The sequence below is a fragment of the Ambystoma mexicanum genome, chromosome 4p (genome assembly GCF_040938575.1).
Source record: "Ambystoma mexicanum isolate Mex_15411 chromosome 4p, UKY_AmexF1_1, whole genome shotgun sequence".
Taxonomy (NCBI): Eukaryota; Metazoa; Chordata; class Amphibia; order Caudata; family Ambystomatidae; genus Ambystoma; species Ambystoma mexicanum.
The window spans coordinates 569,596,528-569,613,359 of NC_090927.1; the positions used below are offsets into that span (position 1 = coordinate 569,596,528).

The window sequence follows — 16,832 nt, forward strand, 5'->3', positions numbered from 1 at the left end:
AAGCTGTGGTCCACCTAAAACTACTGACATGCACTTGTTATTACAAGTCATACTCCTGCCCCCACCCTGCCAGCTGCATTGCCCCCTCCATAGTTCCAGTGGCACCTACGCCCTCTTTCCCATCCTTGTTTCACTGTCCTTTTTCCTTCAGAAATCTAAGGTCTGAATACACGTGGTGAAGGCATAATACAGCAACTTTAAAAAAAGTCTCGACACTCGGAGTACTAGAAATGCCATGCTGAGGGCGTCGGACGGTGTAAAAGCTTTATAGGATAACTTTAGAAAAGATTGTTGCATGACCACATGCCTTTTCCAGCTATGATCAGAACCTCAGAGGGAATGGACCAACACATGCTCTTCAAATTTTCAACAGCATTTTCGAAAAATAAGCAAATTAAATGTTAATATATTTGATTTTTAGGTCCTCCAAATGAAACTTCAGCTTCGAACGTTATGAAAGGCTTGTGTGATGTATTTAGTGACCAAAGGGCGAAAGACGGCGCAACATCAAAGAAAAAAGATAGACGGAAAAAGGTTAGTCTTACAATAAACATTCATTTGGTTGAAACAAATTATGAAAAATGCCTTCTGATAGCTGATGGTAGCTCTGAATTAACATCATGATCGAAAACCTTGCTCTTATTGCCAAACTGAGCCTGTTTATGTTTCAGTCAGAGGTTTGTCCTTGCAAATTAGATTAATTCGAACTATGCTTGGTAATACAGAGGCGAAACCACTGCTACAGTCTCTGCCTGCTGGTGATTTTTGGAAGTGGATGGGTGTAAATATTTTCCCAGGCCTGAGTGAGCCTGAACCATTTAGAGGGTTTTGGGGATGTGTTGGTTAACGGAACAATTCACAATCCATTCTCTTGGGCCACATATGAAAAACTGTAATGGATCCCATATTCAGAAAAATTGTTCAACATATTTTCATGCTGGCTTTGTCCATAGGACAACCATAAGGCTGCCTCAACAATATATGCCGACATTGCAATATAGAAGAGATTTTCATCCTGCCAATCCCTAATAACACATTCCAGTTATGCCACTGTAAAACACATTTTTATGCTGATTGGGCCCATTATGTGCCAGTATGCCAATATTGCCTCTGTAAAAACAAATTCCTGCTGGCTGTGTTCTAAATAAATATATATAAATATTTAATAATGCTAATATAAGCACATTGTCATGCTTGCTGTGTCCAATATATGCCAGTAAGTTTGGCTACAATGATAATATAATTGCCAGCTAGTTATGATGATATGATAGGTTATTTATAACGTGCTTAATACCCAGAGGTTTCTAAGCGTGGACCCGGTGATCGAACCTGTGTGGCTCCATGTCGTCTTGCTTCCAAGGCGAGCACGTTGCCGCTGAGCTATCCTCCCGAGACAGAGTTGTGTCCAATATGTTTGTTTTGCAACTTCAAGAACATATTTATTTCGGGTCTGTGCATAATATATGCCAACATTTATCTGTGAAATGTGTTTAACAGTATATGCCAGCTTTGCCATTTTAAAATAGCCTATTGTCACCTCCTGTGCCCAACAAATTACGACAATGAGGTGTCTCATTTTAATTGTCCTTGCCCTCTCTTGTCTTCAGGCAGGAAACTGAGTGAGGTGTCACAATTCCCCTTGAGTAATGTCTCTGGGTCATGCCGGTTCCAAGAAGTGGGTGCTCTGCATCATCTCCAATGTCAGCATTGCTCCAGATACCATCCGGGGGAGAGGGTTATGTGAAGTACCCTAGCAGGCATGGCCAGTTGATCATGCTAAGCTGATAAAGCAGAACTCTCACCGTCTCACATAGACTGCTACTCTCGCACAGGTCAGGCCACTACAGTCCTACTAAATTCCAATTCTGCTACATCACTGGTCAGATCAGTAATGCTTAGTTGCTTGTTACAGGTGAGGGGGAGCTCATGTTTTACTGGGACAGTGTCCCGGCTGTTCCCTAATGGGTAGAAGGGAACTGCCATGCTGTCCATTAGGGCTGAGCCACAACGGCATACGGTTGATCTAGCAATCAAAATGAAGTTAGAAAAGTTACTTCTCCTGATTTGCATGTTTCGGGGTCCCTAAAAAAATCATTTAGTTTGTGGACATCTATGCTATGAATACCAGATAATCTAACACCAGAATTATTTTACAGCAAGTGTAGTACTGTTGACATTTTTTAAAACAAGTACTTCTTATTTGACTTGTTCAGATTTGATTTTATTGTATTGTGTACTTTTTCATTTTTTTTATTTTGTGCATTGGTTAAATATCAAAATTTCTCAATAAAATAATTACATTATTTCATACAATCTAACAGTGGTATTGCAAAAGTATCATCCAATTATAAAATTAACATTTAAAAACTCAATAATAAACCATGAATCACTGTTCATTATAAAGATAAAAAGATGTCTATTGACAAATTGCATATCAGAGTTTAACATGAGCATTAAACTTTTTAAAACGACACTGACTTCAGTCGGATTCTCAATCCTGCATGCCAAGCAAAGTGAGTGAAAGCATTTGAATATCCCCCAACTGTTCAAAGATAATGTGCAAAAAATTCACCAGGACCACTGATAATGATAATTATTTTCCTTCCATCAGGCATACCCACAGACTATCACTAAACACTGCACTGGTAGAATATACACACCTACCAAGTAGCCTTATGCGTTGATCAGCAAGTGCTTGACAATCTAAAATCAAGTGTCGCAGAGTTTCTATCTGCTGAGATGTACAAAGTCTGCAAGTTCTTCTTTCATAAACTAAGCCAATTCTCGGGCCTAAAACCTCTAGAGTTAACATACAATTAAGGCCAAACCTAAGTATAGCCATTCTAAATGCTATAGACCGGGATTTTAAAAGGCATGGCAGAAGAGGTTTCAAATTCATTGATGCAACTCTACATTTTCCATACAGTTCATATTTCTGGATCTTCTCCCAGTTTTTCCGATCCTATCCCATTTCTTCCATTTTGATTTTGAGGGAAAAGGGACTGTGCTTGTAGTCCACTGATGCTTCCTCTAATAGTGCTTCTCAACCTTCCATAAAATTCACTATGGTGGGGTCTCCACAGAATGTATAGACCTCACCTAGTTCATTAAACCGAGAGCCATCATCATCTTTAACCTTTAAGTGCAACCTCAATTTATTGTATTTGAGCGTGTACCACCAAAATATAATTCCTAGTTCCCAGCGAATCAATGCTAGGGAGCTGACCTGAGAAGACCCAGGAACTGTTTGTCAGAGTCGACCCTTGATTTTTTCTAAACAGTTCTTAATGGAAGTGGGGAGTAATTCTTGCCCATAGAGAGTCTTAGGAGTAACCAGTGTATAGAATTGATGCAATGGTCCTAGCGTGTAACAGCAAAACTTTGCGTGGATAATCTTCATCTGAATTATCATTGCTTCCAGTTTTGCAACCACCTTTTCCTTAAGCGTGATAAAATAGCGAAATTATGAAACTGTCAGCCCAGATAAACTAAGGACTGGACCACACTTGAAGATTTGTTATTGATAATCCAAGAGAAGTTTTTATATTTGTTCACTTAGTTGTAAATCAAAACACGAGATTGATCAGGATTAATTACTAATTTGTTTTCCCTAGCAAACTGACCGGTTGCGTTCAGTGCCCTTTGGGAGCCCAAGTGGTGTTATGCCAAAAAGGACTATATCCGCATAAGCAAACCACCCAACCTCCAAAGTTAACATCTTGGGCGGGCAGGTGGTAGCCCTCTGCAGTACAAGTGGACAAATCTGCCATATAGAGGTTAAGGTGGAGTGGGGCAAGGACACAGCTCTGCCTCACTCCCCTCTTTACCATGATTTCTCTTGACAAGGCACCTTCTGCATTTAAGCGTACATAGATTTAATTGTTCTTATAAACACGTTTCATCATATTCAACAGACCTACTGGGATATCATTAATATTATTTATTTAATGTGTTATAGTTCACTAGGCACTTTTCACATATACACACAGACACGAGAAAAAAACTGCAGAAAAAATTATACATGCTTTTGCACTTTGACAATTTGATAAAATCACATAAAAAGTTATTTACGAACAGGGAGATAACACATTTCAGCATGTTGACCAACATGAACCCATGGAGAACATTTCAACTTACCTTCACAGGAACCTAATAGTAAAACCCTGCGTGTATGAATATATTAATAATTGGCTAAAAAGACGTGCACTAAATAAATAGATACTAAGACTTCTCCTGTATTGACCAAAATGACAGCTTAAACACCATTCTTCAACATAGATTTCTTATTTAAGCACCAAGACCTCTTTCATAAAACGTATAGCTGCCAATGACCATTTAAAGGATTTGTCTGTGAAAATACGTTGTCAAACCCAGCCTGGTTGGGCAACCTTGTATTCCTTTAAAAGGTCTGAAAAAAATATCTGGTGTGTCCCGGCCAATTCACAACAATTTAACAATAAGTGCTATAGATTTTCTGTAGACTCCTCCATTCCACAGAATCTGCAGCATTGTAGATTGCGTGCTGCGCCCCCTCGCTCTCCCAAAACTTTGTTTGTAGGGAGCAAATTCAAACAAAGGCGTAACCACTGGCTATGCCAGTAGTGCCCCGGACATCTCCTCAAATAGTGTGGCAGGGTTTTGTAGGGTCTGGGATCTACCAATAGGCCCGGGAATAAATGGTACCTTCTAACACACTCAATAAAATCAATCCAGTCGGCCTCCCATAGCCTCTTTTTTACCTTCAGTGGATACAGTACTAATTACTCTACCAAGGAGTCGACAGCACCCAGTATATCAGAACACTGATGGGACTATTCTATGAAGCCGGCCAGGGAGTTGGACTCTAGCCGTACTTTAGCAGCCCCCAGATCGAGCCCTCTTTTGACAGGTGGATCTTTCGTTGGACGTTTAGGTGTTTCCATTTGACCAAGGCTTTGAGCGACACCAGGCCCAATTCATACCTTGGAACGGGAGCAGGGACACTTGTGTGTAACCCCAAAACCTTCCACCAAAATGGCCACAAGCTTTGCACCATTGCCCTTTAAATGCAAAGAATGACGTGTCAACCCCATACGTTAATATCGGAATCACCTTTTTACAATAGAACTCTTGTACGGGTATTATCGAGAAGTGCGCACATTTCTTGTTTAGGCAACTGCCCTGTGCGGCTAATGCATTGATGTTTAGTTTTTTTCCCCGCCAGCTGCTGTGCTCTGGTTTCCTTCATGAAAATTCCAAAACCCAGGTACACAAAGTGATCCACTTTCTTTACGGAAATCCCTCCAATCGACCACTTGAATTGTCGTCCTCCTTTTCCAGGGCCCTTGTCCTTGTCCAAGATTAGAATTTTTGATTTAGGAACACTTATCATGTGCATATTCTTTTTAGTATATGTTTCCAGGGCCCTCAACTGCAGCTGCAACCCTATTTGGGTATGATCCATTAAAATGAGGTCATCAGCATACAGTAAGTAATTGATCACATGCTCGTTTAATTTAGGTGGAAAACATCTGACATCAGAAAAGGCTTCACCCAAATCAGATATAAAAACGAGAAATAGGATTGGGGCCAGCAGGCAGCCTTATTCAATTCCCTTGCCAAATTTATCGAAGCAGATAGGCTACCCTCTCTGTCCAAGCGGACACACAAGGTGGTATCCGTGTGTAACGCAATCAAGATTGCCAGTAAGGCAGGAGGACAGCCCCATTTGTCTAGTTTGGCCCATAGCATGTTTCTCGGGACGGTGTTGAAAGCCATGGAAAAATCTTTAAAGGCGGCATAGAATGGTTTATTGCTTTTCATCACTCCCTTTTTCAATAATTCCAGCAAAAAGCCATTCATTTCAGTCCCAACTCACTGACAGAATCCTGCTTCGAAAATATATATTAATTTGCCCATTTCCGAGGGTCTCTTAGTACTAGACCTGAGAAGAACTTTGCTGGGCAATCCAGCAGGGAGGTTGGTCTGTAGTTTGAAGTGCTTACACGCAACCTATTCTTAAAAATTGGGACAATAGCTGATTGCCAGGACAGTTCTAAACATCTTATCCAGGACACCTACCCACGTCTCTGGGCAATTTGTTACAACACACATAGCCAGACGTTTTGCGCCGGGGCCATGGATTTTTTACTCCTAGAGATTATATAATGTAGATCGTCAAAGTCCCAGGTTAAACCCCACTCTACCTTTTTTTTTTTTTTATCATGTCCCCGTTTCACACCTGCATACCGTCTCACGCTGATTTATAGATTACAGTTAAGTGAGCCTTCCACATTACTTCTGATATTGGATTTATTGGGACCCCGTTTGAATCTTATAGTCATCTTCCATTAATTTCTAGAAGTCATGAGAGTTGTTACTAACCATGACCTCCAACATCTTACGAGCATCCCCCAGAGACAAATGGTAGCAGTAGTGTCGTAACCAGGCTTTATAGGTCGCCTTCATGCGCCACCTACTACACTTATCATCTTTAATGACCGCCTTAAGGGCTTTCCGTAGCGCTCTTTTTTTTTTAGTACAAAAACACAGTCAAATGTATGTTTATGTAACACTTTTGCCAGTTTCCTTTTTGGCAGCTGCATATACATCTGTTCCCAGACAGCACTCACACCCTTCTTTTCAAACTGTTCCTCATAAAGAGAATTCAATTCCCCAAAGGCCAAGATTCTGTTAAAGGCTGTCATTCTGTGCTTGTTCTATCTTATTTTATTACCCCCCCCCCCGCCCCACATTCACCTCGAAGTCAAAGGTGTAACCACCCTGGTTCTGCTTCAATGAGGGGACTAACCACTCAAAACTAAGTGGCAGGTGGTCACTCGATGTGGTCTCCACCGTGGCTAGTGATTTAAACACTAAATAGATGTCCTCATAGTCTAGGATGTTACTTTGAGCACCCCTCTTCCAAGTGTTATGTGTCACTTCATCACCCTTGATGTTCCCATTAAGGATCATTAACCCTCATTCCTTCATGAGACCCCCTCATGCCATGCACCTTGCCCAGCTGGACTTGTCAGGGCCGGAGATACTTTTACCCACTTGCCAATCCAAGCATCTGCAGTTCAGATCACCACATATTATGGTGGTGTTTAAGCATCTGCCGACCTCGTTAAACATGATCTCTTCAACTGATTCAAACATGTCCTGTTGACTCATTTTTAAGTTATTCCAGTATATGTTTATCAGCAAAGTATTTTTTTTTCCCGGGAACTTATCCCTATTCCAAGTAAGTTTGATTCCCTGTACATAGGTTTGGGCTAGCCAAACTCTCCACCTCCTCGCAAATCTTCTTAGATGCACCTATCAGCAGTCCTGCCGCTGGAATACCCATCGATAACGAGCGCCTCTGACAACCAACACTCTTGGAGGGCAAACAAGTCCTAATTTAGCAGTTCCACACTGCCATGCTGAAGCAGGTGTGAAAACCCTCTACAGTTCCAAGATAGCATGTCCAGCTGAGAACACACTCTATTATTGTAATTCTCTTCCTAGCCTCGCATTTAAAGAGGCTGCCACCCAAGACCAATCTTCTTCCCTTGCTGGGCGAGTCAGCCTGTCTGCCCGCACTAAAGATGATCTCCCATTTGCACCTATCCCTGCTGTTTTTATCGTTAAATTCACATTCACCCCTGGGGGAACCACAGTTGTTTGCCCAACACTATGGGCTCCAGGTCGCACCAAGGAGTACTCATTTTTGATTGGTAATTTATAGAGGTCATAGCCCCAGGCTCTAATCGCATCTCCTTCCACCAGCACCTGATTGAGGACCATGCAGGAAGCGAAATGAAGAATCACCTTATCCATGTTAACCGGATTCCAAAATTCTACCCGGGTGATATCACTAGAGGATAAGTTAGCCAAAGCCTGAGATTTCCATAATATAGCTAATACCTTGGAGCGACTTAGTACTACCTGCTCCTGGTCTAAAGGTAATTTATGCAGGAGCAATTTGTTAATGATCTCCCCCCTAGTCATGTCCCCTGACATGTCTAGGTCCCCCCCTTATTGCTAATTGGCGATCCTCGAGGGTCATAAAGGGGGCCGCCCTCGGATTTAAGTCCCTAACTCTAGCTTTAATTGGATTCTCTGGGTCTAAATGGTCTTTTCTCATTTCTTGAGCCACTAGGCTCTCTGGTGGGTTCACCACAAATTGCACATGACCAGCCCTTACAGAGGCCTCAAAAGGGGCCTGTGCCAGTCGGTTTCTCCCCACAATTTCCCACTCTCCCTTGATTCCAGGGTCACGCCCGGACTCAAATGAGTCAACAATTTGAACCTCTGCTTTTGAGGTGGGGCAATTTGGGGAGCCCTGTGCACAGGTCTGCTGCCCACCAGCCTCCCACTTAGTTTCTGGGCAGGGGTGTCGATAGCCTCTGGATAAACTGGGTCACCCCCTTGCGACCATTTTTCTTCAAACCCTTTTTATTCTTTAATTTAGGGCCCCATGTGTTGTACTGTAACAACCCTGGTCTTTTCTTCCCTCTACCTCGGTTGAATGTCCGGTTGAATGTCCGGTTGAATGTCTCAAATTTGTCCGGCACTGAGGCCACCTCTTCCAGACTGTGTCCATCAGGCTTAATCTCGTTTGTCAGGTCTTCAGCTACCTCTAGGTTAGCAGGAGAGACCCGGTAACGAGATAAACTCCCCTCCCCACCTTCACAGTTTGACACACCTTCCTCATATTTTGTGATTGACACACCCTCCTCCTGGCACGTGTTGTTACTGGCAATTTCCTCCACCCACAAAGATGGTGTTAACAAGGTACTCGGGGCAGTTGATTTTCGTCATGGATGCAAGCATGCTTTCTTAGTTAGCTACCACATGTAATAGATCCCTTTGAGAATTATTCATTACTGAGCGGGCAAGTTCTAAAGCACTAGCAACCAAACCCAGGGTAAGCATTATCTCACTTTGTCCCAGGCCCGGTGGTTGTAAATTGTACTGTACTCTTTTGTTCAAGGGCTGATTTCTAGGTTTCATACATACTAGTGGAATGTCACCAGGTAACTGAGCTGGAGTTTGCACTTCCCTTTGATTGGCAGACAGCTGGGGTCTTGCTATACAAAGTGCCATCTCACTTTTTGTGTGTCCCTCCCTGCAGGTCTAAGTGGATTTGAAACCTCAGCCCTCGCTGATACCCCCTTAGGAAAAGCAAAACTCCCACCCCCTATATGAGCCCCAAAGGGGAAGGGTGGGAGGGGCAAACCCCCCCCCTTCCGAGCTTCCACCAAGGGGTTAATTTAGCAAGGTTATCCTTCTGGTCCCCCTGCATGTGTGCTAAAACAGTCTGCTTATGTATCCCCGAAATCACTGCCCTATTTTCAGTGCCCCCGTCTGCTTTATTTATAGGAGCCCTCGGTGTTGCACCTTTTGGAGACGAAGAATGTATAATGGGACTTAACGTCCGTTCCTCTCCCTGTCGAGTATTACCGGTTTGTTCCGAACCAAGATGGTCACATGACATATGCACACCTAGGGGCATGTTTGTGGCATTTTGGTCCAACAGGCCAAAAATAAACAGCCCCCCACCAAGGGGTGTTGCTAGGTCTGGAAAAGACCTGGGGCTATGCTGATGTTGGGACTGTTGGGACTGGGGGCTAGCTAGCCTTTTGGCTGTAGCTCCTGAGATTATATCCGGGGCTACAACCAAAAGACCAGGTGCTATAGCCCCCTTAGCCCCCCCCTAGCAACGCCTCTGCGGCCCCACCCAGGCTGGACCCAAATCAAGACGCTTCTCGAACAAACAACCAGAAAAGAATAGTTCCCTACGAGCTAGCAGCTGCAGATCTGTGATATCCCATCTGGATAACCTGCTCCAGAGTAATTTTCTAGCCACTTAGTGAAATGCTGCTGGCATATCTAAAGTTCTGACAGAAAGCAGACGCTTCTGGTCTCTAAGAGTATTTCTCTGGAGCATAGTAAAAACAAACGCATTCAACGAGGTTCCAAGCCGTTTTCTGAACCCTGTTTGGAGAATATGCAGTCTAGCGGTTCTTTCAGCCCATTCTGTCAAGTCTTTTAAAACCTATTACTTTGCTGATTGAATCAACCATGGCAATCAGATGAAAACTGCTGGGCTCATTTCTAGGTCCCTTCTTGTAGGTACAATAATGGCCTTGTACCAAGAAGTGGAAAGGACATGGGAATATGCATGAGCAAGGTTCCCCGAGCTGCGTGACTAAATATAGGTCTTTGACCCGTAGCCGCACGTTGCAGGCAGTGATATGGTTGCTGGGTGTAGGAATGGTATCCGTGTCGCCTTCGGGAGGTGCTCAGTGGGACACGGATCACTAGGTAAGTCAGGGTAGGCTAATGTGAGGCTTGCGTTCGTTCTAACATCACTTTGTAACGTGTTATGAAGCTGCATAGATTCATTGCTCTGGCGAAGGACGTGCGTGTAAGATATACTGCTGTCATTGGCGGGTGTTACACTTCTTCTACAAAGAGGCCTGTTGGTGATAACAGACGAAAGCAAGATACAATATGTGTAGTCTATATGTTCGTGCTTTCCGAGGAGCTGTGTCCGATAATCATTCTAGTTTGCTTTCGTTGGTTGTTTAAAGGGTGGGGGTGGGGGGTGGTTTTAATTTAGCCCGTTTCTTTCGGTTATGAGTGTCCAGCTTGACTTGAATGGTTGCTCCTGGAAAGTATGCTCACATTTGTGCCCATGCACCTATAGAATTCATTTTCGGGTAGTGACCAGATACAGGACATTTCAAGTCCTATTTCCAGTTCGCAATCCCTGTATAATGAAACTTATGTGTGTGATAGAGTGCAGCATTGATGTATTTCATGATCCGTGTATTTCCTATTGCGCTCTTGTGCTCAGAATTTCAAATACTGTGATCTAAGTGGATGCTCTAAACAGTATGTGTGGAGTGCAGCTGGTGAATGTTGGCATGGTGCACATACTCGCTGGCAATAAATAGACGCTCTCAGATGGTATCTGTTTCCGGGCGGACCCTCCAGCCCTTTTCTCTTTATGGTAGGTGCTTGTGACCTGAAGTGAGTGAAGTGTGGCTGTGGGAGTTCACCGGGTAATTTGGGAATGGGTGGAGGAGCGGTCATAGAGTTTGCTACTGTTTGGTCTGACCAGTTGTGCCCCATTGGTTATCACCAATGATATCCTTCCGGTTGAGATAAGACACTTATCTATTGATAATGCTATTGTAAGGAGCTGGAAGGGAAGAACATTACGCAATGTGCTGCTGAGAAATATTAAAGCTGCGCACATATAGTAAATCCTAATCACAAGTGACAATAAGGAGTAGTCAATTCAGTGTATACTTTGGTTACACAAGGGAAGGCTGAGGTGTTAAAGCATGTAAAAAAGGGAATTGTTACTGGCATTTATGTGTATAGTAATATTGCGGTGTGTCATGGCGTGAGAGGCGGATAATTTACACACTGTTATGAAATTTGGTATGTCACTATCTCAACAACCATGTACTAGAGAATGGGTTTACGTAACCTTACAGCTCTGGGTGCAATTCAGATGGAAGGCAAAGATGTGGGGATGTTACTATGAGCCTTTAATGGTTAACCCAAATGTAAAATGTCACTGTACTCTTATTTAACTTCCAGTAATTGGGTTTATCTCACCATTCACTGATTTCAGGGACAAAGCTGGGGCAGTGTTGTTAAAGGTGAAGGATAGGAATGTTACATTCCCGTGTTCGTAGTGTCCCAACATCATCCCAAACAGTTGGAAGGAATACACACACAGTATGAAGGGATAATTGGAAAAGGGTTTCATATACGAACACAGACCAGTCAATGGTTTGATTTTAGAAATGCAATCACTAATAGGTTTATATATTTAGAAATATTGAGCAGGATATATTTTTTCTTTTTTGGGAATGACTGCATATGAGGTGTTAAAGTTTGGGGAAGTATCACTTTGAATTCTTTATTGTGGGGATTACAGGGTAGAGGACAGGGAATAGGTTTGTTTCAAGCACAATTGTAATTCTGTGGAGCTTCCCAGCATGGTACGATGAAGTTAGGAAGTGCTTTGGTGTTTTTCTGTTAATTGTAAGTTTGTGTGTTTGTCTGGTGTCGTCAGTCAGGCAGGGTGATGGTGATTTCATGGAATGTGAACGTGGTAAACTATATGAATAAAAGAAAGGTTCTAGATCATTTGAATAGATTGAAAAACGATGTAGATGCTAATGTAGATCTATTGAAAAAAGGATGGGTGGGTTCGGTCTATTCCGCCTGTTATTGTTCTAATTCGAGAGGTGTTTGTATCCTCTTGAGAAAAGGTTTGCTGTTAACAGTCCTCTAGCTAAAAGCATGATGTGGGGAGAATTATCTTTGTCTCACTAAAGATACAAGACTCTATTAAAGGCATATGCAATGTTTATGCACCAAATGGGGGGGGGGGGACAGCTCCATTTTCAAAACTCTTGCCCAGTTTTTGCAGGGGAATGGGATGACACTAGCTACATTTCAATACATATAACATTTTATTCAGTAAATTAATCACAGGAAAAATTCATCTTACTATCATAAAAAACGATAAAAGAACAATCCATTCGTACCATCAATCATAACCACATAGAGGACTCATTCAGACATTCAAATCTAAAAACACCCAAGTGTTTAATACATCAATAAGCATTGGAAATATTGTTACACCAAATCTTTTCAATTATCACATCAGCCAGTGACCCAGTCCATAATATCAGGTGTCGTTGTATATCTGGTGCCAAATTTGACCAGATATCTCTCACAGAAAAGCATTGACATGTGTTTCGGTCGGAGACCTTCTTCAGGACGTATGGCTTGGAGTAAATGCTGCGCCCTGTTCTCAACCTATATGGGCCCGTAGTAAATCACCAAATTTCAACTTAAGGGAAGGTGAACGGGACAGCGGAAATTAATCCTCCACTGGCATCAGTGTGTATGCTGTACAAGCTCCAAAAGTGCAGCTTGGAGATCTTTCAGAGGATGCGACCAACAAAGGATCCTCCCAGGACCCGCGTATTGTTAGCTGGATCTTCCCAATGTCAATTGGTCATTAGGCCATTCACGAGGCTAAAATGGAAAACGTACAGCCCCTTTCGTGGAAAAGTTGCACAGCCGGTATCGTGTTCACTCACTCGTCACCGGCACAAACATAGCAAAAAGTCAATGCCTTTACGGGTGTGCAAGAATCTCCCACGGACTAAGAAGGCTCGCCCCCAGCTGCTCCTAGCACCGTTTGGCCAATGTGGATTAGAAAGGGCCACAGTCTCCCATGATATAACGGCCCCAGTTAAACACCACACCATACAATTTAAAAGCAGGCTCGGAGGGCAGTGAACACAAGGGCCACACCACCATACTACTGATGGCCCAGAGCAGAGTTGACAGTGAAGTACGTATGTGCTCCCGAGACCGCCTCAAAGACTGAAACTGCTGTCTGTGCGGTGCCATTAATGGGACGGCACGGCAGCAGTAGCCCCTCTGGGCCGGGGCCTCACCTTATAGGAACACTGCACATTTTAGCGTACTTAAAACACATGAGGTGATGCTGGGACGCGAGCAGCCTAACCCTATCCTAGTGAAGCACCAAGTCCTCGTACCCAGAGCAATCACCCCCTACGGGAGCAGACCATAGGCGGCAAGTGACATTGGGCCATCGGGAGTGCAGAGAAACGAGGCTGAAGTGATTCACATTCGGCGTGTCAAATTGTGGAGGTGGCTCTGACCAGGGTCTCGTAAGCAGAATATTTCAACATAAGCTACAAGGCCTGACACTGCGCTGCAACAGCACTGCGCATACAGGAGACAGCCGCCATCCAAACAAAAAGCTCGGAAGGGCCCTACAGCTTGGCGAGATGTCCTCGAAAGGGGGGAAAACCAAACAAAAACAATCCACGCTAGAAACCTTTGCGGCTATCGGGCTGATGAGACCAGAGGCCGACATCGCACACCCGGAGGTAGACCCGCTCAAAGCCCCTGAGGCCACAGCTGAGCCGGGAAACCAGCAGATCCTGGAAGCCATTAAAGCGCTCCAGACCACTCTGGAGTAAGATTGACGCAGTAGCCATTGACTTGGGCCTGCTACGGCAGGACGTTCGCTCCATAGCGGACAGGACAGACAAACTCAAGGCCCAGGTCCGAGAAAACACAGAGGCAAAAACACAGACAAAAAAAGAACTTGAGATACTTGCACAAAAGGTTAAGCAACTCGAAGACAGAGCTGAGGATGCTGAAGGGCGAGCACGCCGTAACAACATAAGGATCCTAGGCCTGCCTGAAGGGATTGAGGGAACAGACCCCACTAACTATGTAGAGAACCTGATAATCCAAGAAATCGGAGCACAGGAACTATTGCAGGGATTTACAATCTAAAGAGCCCACAGATCCCTCGCTAAGCGGCCGCCTCTGTAATGCTCACCTTGTTGGTCCACGGGGCGCATCTCGAATAGCTGGGAAGCTCTCCGTAACCCTTCGCCTGTCTTGGAATCCGGATAATCGAGGGGCAACTCTAGAAGATAGGAGGGGGAGATGAGCTACGGTTCTTTCCTTGCAACCAACCTCCCGAGTTCCCCTTGCAGTTCCCCAGAGAATGTCTCTCACTTTGTTTTCTTTAAGGGTGCACTCTCCATCCTGCCGCGCTGGGCAGGGGCGCGTCGAATGATGGCATCGTACCGCCGAGTTTCTTCACTGGCGAGGGCCGGAGCTCAGACCTGCGGCAACTCCTTCTTTCAGGCGAAAGCAATGACTTTTAGATGTAAGCAAGGTCTTTAGTTGAATTGCAATGATGACTTTCTCGCTTCTTGTTGCAGGTGGCGAGTGCTGCGGCAGAAGCCGAAGCTTGGTTCGAAAAGGTAAGGGCGCCAAGCGGCGCTGAGGGCTCGTCCTAGCAAGAGGCTAACCTGTGGTTTTGGTTTGTTCTGTAGGTCGCGACATCCTGGAGAAGACTGGCCCCTGGAAATCTGACGGGATGAAAGATGTCTTGAAGATGTTGGCCTTCCGGGCGACCAGTGGAGCTGGTAAGGATGGCGATGGTTCCTGCCTTGGATGACTTCGGAGCCGATGGATGCTGCAGAACAGGTAAGGATGGCAGGGCAGGATCTGATGAGCGTCACGCTGCAAAGGCAGAATAACGTGAAGCGCGTGCCCTTAGTCGGGCCTCGTTTAAATAGCAAGGCGGTATCCCAGGTGTCTTTGGGGCGGGCCCCACCCTGCCCCACCCTGAAGGCTAGAACGCAGAATGCAGTTCCCCAGTATTCCGCATGGGGGCGGCCATGCTTGTCTTCTGTCCATAGAAACCCCGTCCCAGCAAGCGTCTCCTATTCCAACTGCACCAGAACTGGCTCCAAGGCATCCGAGGGGACCCGAATAAGGTCCTTAGGGCCCCGTGAGCCCTTGGAGGGGATAAGATCGTGACAGCCGCCCAGCTTAGACCTATGATAGCTAAAGTGTAAACTATAGAGAGGGGGAAAAAATCTTGGCTTTTTTGAGAGCTGGAGGCCAGATCCAGAGAGACTCAGCGAAAATTGCTACATATCCCGACTATACCTTCCAAGTGCAAATGAAGAGAGCACAATTTATCTACACGAAAGCCAGGCTGAAGAAAGCAGGGTTACGGTAAATACTCTTGTACCCGGCAAGATTAAAAGTGCTTCACAATAACCGCGCACTCTTTTTCGAGTCATCAGCTGAAGCCAGAGAATGGATGGACAAAGAACAAATCTATGAGCTGGAAGTAAGAGTGTAATGTAAGATAAGGAACACTTAAGCGCCGCCTCAAGTTAAGCAAACACGCACACTGCAACGGTTAAATTACAAAAGTTGAAGCATAAGACGGTTCTCGCATAATATACACGGCAAGAATGATGGTAGAAAGGAGCTACACTTGAGAAGGGCAATTCTGAGTAGGGGATAGTCTACAGTGATCCTCTGCCACCCCTAGAAGCAGTTTGGGTACTTGTTACCCGCCTGTAGGGTGCCAGGAGACTAGTATAGGGGAAAATGGTGCGGAAATGGGATAGTCCTAATGGGGGAAGCCCTGCTGGACAAGTTTGGTTAACAGGGGATTTAAAGTTGGGGGAGGGAGGCATTTGGGAGTTGGTAAAGGGGTTTGGAGAATGAAGGGATGGAGGTTAGTATCACCCAGGGCCATGAGAACTGCTAAACTGAGGATAGATGCACCAAGTTCCGCTATCTAAATGAACATTTGGGCTTCCAAACACTATGGCTGACAAGATGAGGGTCATGACGTGGAACGTCAGGGGTATGAATAATTATGGAATGGGGCGTAGAATCCACGCATATATCAAGAGAAATAAGATCGGAGTGGCTCTACTGCAAGAGACCCACCTAAATGATAGTAAGCAAGCAGCAATAGCTAAGACCTGGGGAGGGATAGTAGTGGCCTCCACATACTCCACCTACGCCAGGGGGGTGCTGATCGGGGTTGATCCCAACATACCCTTTAAAATCATCACTACGAAAGCGGACGATGGCCTTGTTATATGGAACAATAGACAACAGAGAGGTTTGTTTAATAAATACTTACGCCCCCAATCACAACGCCAGTGTTTTTCCACTCACTATACAAGAGGCTGAGCCCATTCAGAGATAGGACCCTGATTTGGGGAGGAGATCATAACTGCACCATAGATCCATGCCAAGACAGATCGGATAACAAACGTAGACGTCCATCCCCACTAGCCAAGGTGTTAGCCACACTAACACAACAGCTTCAGCTGAAAGACATTTGGAGAGAGCAGCACCCCGAGAGCAGGGAATACTTGAACTACTCACCTCCACATGGAATATATACCAGGATAAACTACTTGTTTGTTAGTGAAGAGCAGCAAACCATGTTTAGCAAT

The 16,832-nt window shown here is 44.6% G+C and overlaps 1 protein-coding gene across 1 annotated transcript in view; it reads left to right on the top strand.

Moving 5' to 3' along the window:
- Positions 1 to 16,832, top strand: part of MCPH1 (microcephalin 1) — a 2,120,508-nt gene that overhangs the window by 637,661 nt on the left and 1,466,015 nt on the right. Inside the window, exon 9 of the mRNA XM_069606102.1 lies at positions 422 to 534. Coding sequence (XP_069462203.1) covers positions 422 to 534 — 113 coding nt within the window. The remainder of the gene's footprint in view (positions 1 to 421; positions 535 to 16,832) is intronic.